Source organism: Electrona antarctica (assembly GCF_951216825.1).
Source record: "Electrona antarctica genome assembly, chromosome: 21".
NCBI lineage: Eukaryota > Metazoa > Chordata > Actinopteri > Myctophiformes > Myctophidae > Electrona > Electrona antarctica.
Window position 1 is genome coordinate 22,895,346 of NC_136802.1, and position 9,948 is coordinate 22,905,293.

General features: G+C 40.1%; 1 protein-coding gene across 2 annotated transcripts; it reads right to left on the bottom strand.

Moving 5' to 3' along the window:
* Window positions 1-647: 647 nt before the first annotated feature.
* LOC306913982 (ubl carboxyl-terminal hydrolase 18) lies at window positions 648-9,715 on the bottom strand. 2 transcript variants are annotated; one of them, XM_079490836.1, is made up of 13 exons: window positions 9,616-9,715; window positions 9,061-9,089; window positions 8,560-8,620; window positions 8,361-8,460; window positions 8,034-8,155; window positions 5,749-5,819; window positions 4,132-4,257; window positions 3,947-4,042; window positions 3,474-3,602; window positions 2,903-3,031; window positions 2,697-2,734; window positions 2,096-2,127; window positions 648-1,604 (listed from the first exon to the last, which is right to left on the bottom strand). In XM_079490836.1, exons 2-13 carry the CDS (start codon window positions 9,079-9,081, stop codon window positions 955-957), a joined length of 1,575 nt encoding a protein of 524 aa, XP_079346962.1. In that variant the 5' UTR covers window positions 9,082-9,089; window positions 9,616-9,715; the 3' UTR covers window positions 648-954. The 2 variants fall into 2 exon arrangements, with proteins under 2 accessions (XP_079346962.1, XP_079346963.1); XM_079490837.1 differs by lacking the exon at window positions 9,061-9,089.
* Window positions 9,716-9,948: the final 233 nt, after the last annotated feature.

Genomic DNA, 9,948 nt, shown 5'->3' on the forward strand with positions numbered 1-9,948 from the left:
TCATCCAATGAGAAATAACAATGATAAGAAATTAGTTGATTTCATTGTTTAATGATTATTGGCCAGTGCCCGGGGATACTTGACTACCAGAAGCCCCTTGTGGGAGACGCATCGACAATTTACTAAAATGTGTATTGTAGCTTAATGCTCAAATATGTGGGCCCCTCAGCCTATATAGTATAGACTCTTATATGGCTAGCTGACTAACAGGGCTAACGTATGATTAACAAAGCTTACACATATTATATTACACAAATAATAATAATAATAATAATTAAAATACTGTAGGTTTTAGACTGTAAATCCTGTACTATAAAAATGTGCTTCATTGATCCACACATGCTTTATAACTACAGGGGTGTGTGTTTAAACGCCCACCCGAGTGTCTATTCTGGATGTGGGGTGGGTGACTACTGCAATAGGCCCATGGAGTCATGTCGGAAAGAGGGCAAAGGCCAGGAAGTGTTTGTCGAGGAAGAAGAGCTCAAAGACTCAATCACCTTCAAATGCTACTTGTGTTATTTCAGCTCATTATACCCATGTGTTGGAAGCCCAGCATTTCACAAGTACCGTCTCAAATAATGACAATATCGCAAAACAACGAGAAACATTCTGAAAATGACTTAGAATAGATCATATGCTTTATTGTTGTTGCATACTACCATTTTCTAGATTGAATACTTTCCAGTCTACAATTTTCATATTCTTGTGATTGTGTTCAAGTGTGCTTTTGACTCTTTGCTGAATGCTGGGTTGACATTGGAACATTCCAGCCCAAAAAACAATGCTCCTACCTGCCTCAATTAGCTCGCTTTACTCAGCAATACAGTAGCAGCCTCCATTCACTATCTTTCTCTTTCTGTCACCCTCTTTGAGATAATTATAGGTTTATGGATAATAATGGAATTTTCAAGTGATGCTTTTAGTCAATCTCCACTATAAGCTCCTAATATACTACTTCCATGGTGGTTTTTTCTGTCCTCCTTGCAAAGTTGAAGACTTGTTACTCCTGGCATTTTTAGAGGGGCTCAGTGCATAAGGGGTACAAGGAACATAGCCTTTGTTTCTGACAAAATCATTTGACTTCTTAAATGACATGAGTGAACTGCCCAAGGGTATTGTCTCCGTAACGAGACTCTGTGTTTGTGTGGACAATTGTGAAAGTGGAGATGTGCCACTGGGAGAGGTATGACATGAATGTGTATAAACCTTTTGATGTTCTCTGGTGTTGATTTCTTTGTTATTTCCTCCCTCTGCAGGGTAAACCGTCATTGCCAGTTTTACATCATTATCCATTCTAGTCATGGTCTGCTTCACTGCTTTTTTAACATTATCCAGGTGGTCCTCATTGGTTAACTGAGAACTGCCTATGTTTTGCCAATAAGCTATATCACATCTTTCCTGAAATAAGTGAGAAAACATGTCTCTAGGCAGCACGTCAAATCCAAACAGATTCTGCTGTTTGTTCATCTTTCTATCAGCACTCGCCTCCGTCTGTGTCTTTATCTCCATATCATTGTCCCGCCATGATTTCTCACACTTTTGCCCAGGCTTTCGGAGTTGCAGATTCGCTTCATATTTTACTTGAGAATCTGTTGAGGCCACTGTGAAGAGAAAGCAAATATAACAGCAGATGTTTAAACATCCTACTTGTTTGGTTTAGACCCTTTACACAGACATAAAGGGTGTTCAATAGCATTGATTGATAAAAGAAAATAAAAAAAACCTAAAAAAATGTAGTTAGGTGGTTTCTCCCCAACAGCAACAATATTCACATTGAACATTGCACATCATTGATACAGCATGTCAAACCAATGCTTTATTGGCTAACATGTCTCTTTGAAAAACGCTGCAATAAAGAATTGTGTTTTGAATCCACCATTACTGATATAGTGATGTGCTCAGAACTGTAGTTATTAACTAAACATCCCCCTCTAGTGGAGAAATCTGCAATGATGTGGACAGAGCACAGTGGTAATATGTACCTACATACAAAAAGTGCAGACAAACAGAGGCGCCTCATTAAAGGTATAGTTTTCAATGTCATGCTTTGTGGCAGTTAAACTAATAATGACTGTTGTGAATATTATCTTACCTTTCCTGTAGAAGAGCAGATACGCATTGGACCTGATTAATGGAGGAGATAAGAAAGATGAAGAAAAATATGAAAATGGCAGCTTCAACAGCCGTATCTACTGGAGACACACTTCAGGTGGACAGGTACAACACTATAGCGTAGCTAGCTAGCTGCACTCAGCCACTACCTGGCACGAATGTGACAATCATGACATTTACCGATCAGGGAAAGCTCTCTGGGAAAATATGCTTACCTGAATAGTAGTCTTCAAGGGGCAAGAAGGTGGTAGCCAAAGTGGCAATACTTTATATATAGGACGCAGAGTAAAGAAACCAACGTTTCGACGGGTAACTACCTTCTCCCTGAAGAAGGCATTTTCTTTACAAGAAGGCCTTCTTGTCCCTTGAAGACTACTAATCAATTGTGGTAATATAGGGGTCAAGTTTCAAGTTTATTGGTCATTTAAAATAAACACACCTTATACAATGTATTCAGTTTTTTTGTTGACCAAAAGGGAGTGTTGGCAGAAGCCTCAGCTAAATCAGTTTACTGGACCGGCACCACAACAAGGACTTTGGTGTGCATAGTACTAGCATTCCTGTGCACAAAATATGCTTACCTAACAGCAGTGTCACATGGCCCAAATGGTGGCTTGATCTGTCAATGTGAAATGAAAACTAGTGTCACTTTATTATTCTAAAAATACTGCCGTGCACAATGATTACATGATCATGCAGAGCAGCCGTCTCTTGAGTATTCTGTACTGGTGCTCCTCTTCAATATATGGCATGCAAGTGAAAGAAAAAAACAAACCATTTTGCTCACCTTTCTAACATAGGTGTCATTAAAGCAATACCATTCGCCGGTTTCATAAGACATAACTGTTGCAGTGTAGTGTCCTCCTTGTATACTTCCAAAATGGTCCACAGACGCATAGAAGTCATAGCTGCCATTCTGATTAAAGAGATAAACCAAAATCGAAGAAATGTTAAAGGAACACATTTTTTAATAGTATCTCTATATTTCGGCATTCTCTAATCCAACTCTTCACTATGAAATGGCACCATTTCTGTCGACTCTGTGTCTCAGAGTTGAATTGTTGATAGCTTTGGCAAATACCGTAATCTGACAATAACATCATCAACATGGATTTCGATTTAAAAGAAACAACAGCCTTTCTGGAACATTAGCACGCTGTAATGGTAGCCACGGTTGTTGCATCAATAAGAGTACCATTGGAATCAAGTTAGAAGTCCCTGCTGATGATCTCATTGGTAGGTACAGTTCAACTCTGAGACATAATGGTAGAATAAGTGAGGACTGGTATATGGAGATAAATTCCTTTAAATGAAAACAGCAAACGTGAAAGGAAAAGTACATAAATATGTTGAAATACCTCTGTCTGTAATGTCTGAGGCACATCCACGCAACAGTGGAGTTTGACATAGCACATCTGTCCACAGTCAAACGCAAACCTCTTGAGCAGCAGGATCAGAATGTCAGGATCCTTTGTTAGCTGGCTCTCCTTGTTTATATAAGATAGAGTGATATATAGAAGCACAAAATATACTGATGTTTGCACATTGTCATTTGCACACAGTTGTTTGTCTGGTAAGTTGTTATATTGTTCTGAAATTGTCCTACAGTTTATTGTAAAATGTAATTGTTCTGTGATTGTCCTATGTCTTGTCAAATGTAATTGTTTTGCAATGTCCTATGTCTTGCGAAATGTTATTGTTCAATCATTGTCCTATGTCTTGTAAAATGTCATTGGCAAATGTTTCAAGTACAACCTTAACTAGAACTGCTTCTGAATTCTGACATCTCTAGACTTCAGACTTAAATTTGACTTTCATACAGAATACCCACAATAGTTGCACGTGTCTTTGTTTTGCACTTCTCACAGTACATCTTGTTATCGCTGTCCAGTTCTGATGCCATAAAGAATGCCTTAAAGCCATCGCTCTGAAAACAGAAGAGAGTTGCTTATGCTTCATGTGCCCCATTTACCTCTGAAGAAATTACACAATGAAATTGCTAATAAGTTACTGCACCACGCTGTAGGGTTGAGTATGGGAATCTTCCATCGAGAGTGGCAGAGTCCAAAATAGTCCATCCACATCAGTCTGCTTCCAACAGTGAGAGCATGTGGTCCTGTGTCTCAGATGTCCTTTAAATATCTCAAAACAAAGATAAACAAGTAAAGCACAGTATAGCCTCTGTCTGATGTTGTACCCTACCGGCTCCCCTGACAGTGACAAGCATAGGTACCTTACCCCTGTGCCACCCGGTATTCTATAATTCAATAAACTGAATATGAAAATATAATACGGAATCTCAAATATACCGGTATAGTTCATATTGTCTGCTTCAAAACATATGCCATATTTTCTTTTCAAATGGGACTGGGCCTATACTACAATCGCCAGCTGCCCATGTGCAGAGATGTGTGCCCATCTCAAAAAGGATATTTGAAGAAACTGAAGAATTGCTAATTAAACCAGGAACCTTGGTGCTGTCCTGGACAGTCAGCTCTCGTTCAAAACACACATCACAGCTGTCACTAGATCCTGTAGGTTTACACTCTACAACATACGACGAATTAGACCGTTCCTCACCCAGGAGTCAGCCCAGCTCCTAATCCAGACAACAGTCTTGTCAAAACTTGACTATTGTAACTCCCTCCTTACTGGCCTACCGGCATGTGCACTTAAGCCCCTCCAACTGATCCAAAATGCCGCAGCCCGCTTGGTCTTCAACCAGCCAAAATTCTCACACGTCACCCCCCTTCTCCGCTCCCTCCATTGGCTCCCGGTCGCTGCCCGCACTGAATACAAAACTCTGATGCTGGCATTCAAAGCAACCAAAGGCATGGCCCCCCCATATCCCATAGTATGATCGTACTCTACAAACCCTCCCGCGCACTCAGATCAGCCAACGCAGGGAAGCTGGAGGTACCTTCACTAAAAACGCCGGGACAACGCTCCACACGTCCCAAACTCTTCTCCCTTCTGGCTCCAAAACTATGGAATGCACTTCCCATCAGTCAGAACTGCAGCCTCACTCCCAATCTTCCGCCGTAGTCTGAAAACCCACCTCTTCAGACTCCACCATGGCCCGTAGCACTTGCCCTAGCCTAGCCCCTTAGATAGCACATTATGTAGACTTAGATAGTATTCTAAACAGACTTATAGCTTGTTATGTAGACAGCTCTAGAATTGCACTTTATGTAGTCATAGCACTTTATAGTACACATGTATAATATATTATATAGTATAGTATGTATAGTTAACATAGATACTCCACTGTTACGTTCTTAGTTTATGATTCATGATAACTACTTTTTATATATGTGATGTATGCCATGCTTTTGTTATTGCTTAATGTAAGTTGCTCTGGATTAAGAGCGTCTGCTAAATGCCTAAATTGTAAATTGTAAATTTACAATTTCTGACCTTTTATTACTACTCTTTCTGACCTTTTATTACTACTTAAAGAGTTAAGTCTTAAAAAGACAAAGGAGTGGCTGCACTGAAAATGCTATCAGTGTGTGCAGCCACTCCTTTGTCTTTTTAAGACTTAACTCTTTAGATGTTTCTGCCATGAGCTGGCACCACTACTAAGACTGGTGTGCGTTTAGCATCCTCCTGCACACTTTTATTACTACTTACCTTGGACACATCAGGACTGGTCAGACTTAGGATCTTCTCAAGATACTCTGCAGAGTCCCGTTGTTCGTGTACTGGAAGTGGAGGTGAGTAAAGCCAAAATTATGCATCATCATACGATGGTGTCACAGACATACAATTATATACGCTCACAATGCGTCACTTATACTGTATATCTTTTACTTGTGGTCTGCAACACGGTCATACAGGGAGTGGGCCATACATTGGGCATAAGTCTTGTCTTGTGTACAGGAACATAAGAGAAAGATTGTTGTTTGGCTCCTTTGACATTGTAGCTGCATGCATAGTAACAGTGATAAACAATACACTATAGATAAGAAATAACTTTTTTTTAAATCACTATCCGATGGATAGAGGCAGTATTACATTTCTGGAAAAGCCACCGAACAGAAGGTGGGATGTTTTCGGAGGTTTTGCGGTCAAGAGGTGCACGCACATCCAAACATTTCGACGGGTGCTTGATCAAATAAGGTGGTCTACACACAGTCTTAAATTCTCCAAAATAATTGATTACCAGAGCGGTCAGAAGAAGAAATGTGGCCTTCATCAGGCATACTGAATTGCATTTGAAAAGGACATGTATACTGTACAGTATATAAAAGCAATGTTTTCAGAAGTTAACCTGAGAACTGCATGGGCAGAATTATAGGCACAGAGAACTGGGCACTATTTTCAGGGAGAACTAGGCCCAGTCTCTTTCACATAATAGGACCCTGATCATATACAAGTAAGACGCGCGAACGCGGGAAGCGAACGCAGCTCGTAAATTGCAAAAACAACAATTAGAATAAATTACGTAATTTTTTAAGGTTTTTTTTAATTTCTATTTTTTTTGTGTTTTTTAAGATTTTTTTTAAGTTAAGTTTTTTTTTAAGTTAAGTTTGTTTTTAAGTTTTTCCTTTTAAAGTTTTTCCTTTTAAAGTTTTTCCTTTAAGTTTTTTTTAAGTTAAGTTTTTTTTAAGTTAAGTTTTGTGTGTGTGTGTGCGTGCGTGCGTGCGTGCGTGTGTGTGTGTGTGCGTGCATGTGTGTGTGTGTTTTTGTGTGATACAGCTGCGCCCTCTGGTGGTGGGCGGGTGGTGTTACAGCGTGACACACAGACAGACACACAGACATGATCTGCTGGGTCTCATAGTAAATGCTCACTGCGTTCGCAATGAACAACGAGGTGCATGTGTAACATCTGGGATTTGAACTCGGGTCTCCCATGTGAAAGTCCAACATCTTAACCACTAGACCAAAGGGATATCCCTATGGACCGGGGGGGATATTAGACTTTTGAGGCCATCAGGCAGAGGCTCCGAGCCACTCTGCTACACATGGTTAGCGGTCAGTGTACATTTACAGCAGATGCATTTTGCAACTGGAAAAACACTAGATGCTACATAACAGACAGACACCTACAGTATGTGTCCATAGGTAATTATTACCTCACCAACTACTGCTATAATGGTCATTCACACATCCAAGAATAATTTGATGAATGAGTGAAAGACTGTGGGCAGTGCATGGGCACATTCTAAATTCAGGTGAGAGAGAGCTCCATCACTCAAACGCAGGACAGTCCTGAATTTGTCCACCTTTAATCATAGATACCATTATACTTAATTAAATGATCAAACGGATTGCTTTAGACAAAGATACAGTACAGTCATCCTGTATTCTTTGAGAATGTAATTTAGAAACTTCTCCATGGATGAAAGGAAATCACCAGAGTGAGTGCAAAGAACCATGTTCAACCCAGATTCGGCACAAACAAGGGACTAAATTCTTTTCGCTCCTATGCCACCAAAATGTGGAACGCCCTACCAACAGTCATTAAGACATGCAAATCCCTTGACTCCTTCAAAACCGCTCTCAAAGGGCACCTACGGATGGCTGCAATTCGAAACTGGCCCCCGTAAAATCTGAATCCCCCCCACCGCCCTTTTCCCCTCACTGTATGTTTCTTTTCCCTTTTTACCTCCATTATGATGAATTCCTGTACTGTTCTTTGTCTATATAGAAGTGTCTATTTGTACGTCTCTTAATGTTTTGATGAATTGAACATGGTGGACCCTGTTGTAAACAAGTGTAATGCTTAATTGGGTCGTCCACTCACAGTTAACAGCCTTTGTATTGAGTTTGTGCTTGAAATGTACTGTAATTCTGCAAACTGTTGATTTTCAATCAATCAATCAAACAAATGAAGAGACGTCACATAAATTGCACATCTCTATCATTATGACATGTATACACAGAAATTAACACAATGTCACATGAAAACGTACCTTTAGTAATCCCCAAATGTTTTGTGATATTACATGTGTTAGCTGTATGTCTCTCCAAATCAGCAAACAATCTTCCCAGATGCGGATCAATGTTTGCAGAGTCTTGACCACTATGTCTAACCCTGTGGCAATAAAGACATAAAAGGAGTCATGTTTACACCACATGATCATAAAGTGATCACAAACTATATGCACTATGCAGGCTATGCAGATTGATGCATGTAGCCTACCCACCTGTAAGCAATTACCTGTACTAGGTGTTTTGTTGTATTAGGTCAAGCAAACTTTACCTGAACCAGTTGTAATAGGATATATGCAAAATGATACCTTGATTTAATATCCTCCCTGAAGTCCCTGGTCATGAAGAGCACCTGAAGAACACTGTTTAAATAGCATGTAGCACCCTGGTTTTCCAAGCCATGGTAGTCTAAAGAGATTATAGAACACGACTGTAGTGCCAAATTCAGCATGGAAAAGTGGGATTTAATCAATGAATATATTATGCCTCCAAACAGTGCAATTGTACCTGAAACTGGAATGCCGTCAAGTTTTCTTGAGAATTCTATTCGCTTATTGTTCATATTGACCTGTCAATGACAATGTGGTTGTTTTAGTGCATTCTCTTCCCAGCAAGCAAGCAATTACATCTGTAAACCTAATGTGACAATAAAGATTATTATTTTTATTATGATGTACAGATAGTGTGAAACGCTTTCTGTGGACACAAACCCTAAACTCCTGTTTTGGTGGCCAGATTGCCCTAGTAGTGCCCACCTCTCCCAGGTCTGGTGCCTAATCTGTTTTGGTGCCCACATTTCTCTATAGTGCCCACTCTCTTCTGAGGTGCCCACATATCCCAGCACTCATTCTGTTTTGGGGCCCAAAAGTACATAGTGCCCACATTTCCCTAGGCTAGTACCCACTCCGACATCACATTTGGATACAGTATGAAAGTTGTTTTTTTCCACTCAACAGGTGTTCCTTCTTGGTATGATGTCACACACGCATAGTCGCATTTCTCACATACCTTCTTTGATGAATTGAACATGGTGGACCCTATTGGAAACAAGTGTAATGCTTAATTGGGTCGTCCACTCACAGTTAACAGCCTTTGTATTGAGTTTGTGCTTGAAATGTACTGTAATTCTGCAAACTGTTAATACATTTTTCAATCATTCAATCAATCAATCAATCAATCTTCTCTGCAAAGTTTCCCCTAGTGTGGGTGCCATACGGGTGCCAATAATGTTTTGGTGGCGCTAGTCCACTTCCTGTTTAATACCACTAAAAGTACCGACTGACTCGATCGATCATGTTTACTTGTTTAGGGCTTTTCCCTCATAGGTGAATTTCAGTATTTGTCTAAATCTTAGGCTAGTTTAGGGCTACGTTCACTTTTATGAATAATGATGAACAGATGAAGCCTGAAGATCGTCTCTTCCTTTATGTTTTGATGTCATGTCATGTCATGTCATGTAAAGCACGAATGGTTTCTATTTCACGCTAGCAATGCTTTCACGGTAAATAAGCAGTAAGATAGTATACATACTAGGCTACTTCGTTCATAGATTTAAAAACTCACGTAAATGTATGTATCAACACCGGCTCAAAATCCCAGGAAATAGCCCAACATCTTAGCCACTGTTTTTTTGGCAGCCCTCTAAGTGGTTTCTCAACTTTCCTTTCCTAGCCCGGCCCTGACCCCGCCCCCTAGATTTAACTGTCACAGTGGAAAGCCTGGTGAGGCGAGGTTACTGTCACACCGAGATTTCGTCAAAACCATCATGCTTCTTTCGCTCCAGTGCATTTTAAATTAATTATACTTATAATATAGAAACAAAGGAACCGCAAATTGCCTGATAGTCGTATGATGGCGTCGCACGCGGAAGCATACAGCCTACAGGTTTAAACAACA

Coding starts and splice junctions, on each gene's coding strand:
- LOC306913982 (XM_079490836.1), bottom strand. CDS start 9,081: ATGTTCAATTCATCAAAGAAG. Junction 5,820..8,033: donor ACATTTGGGGATTACTAAAG/GTACGTTTTCAT, acceptor CTCCACTTCCAG/TACACGAACAACGGGACTCT. Junction 2,735..2,902: donor ATGACACCTATGTTAGAAAG/GTGAGCAAAATG, acceptor TCACATTGACAG/ATCAAGCCACCATTTGGGCC.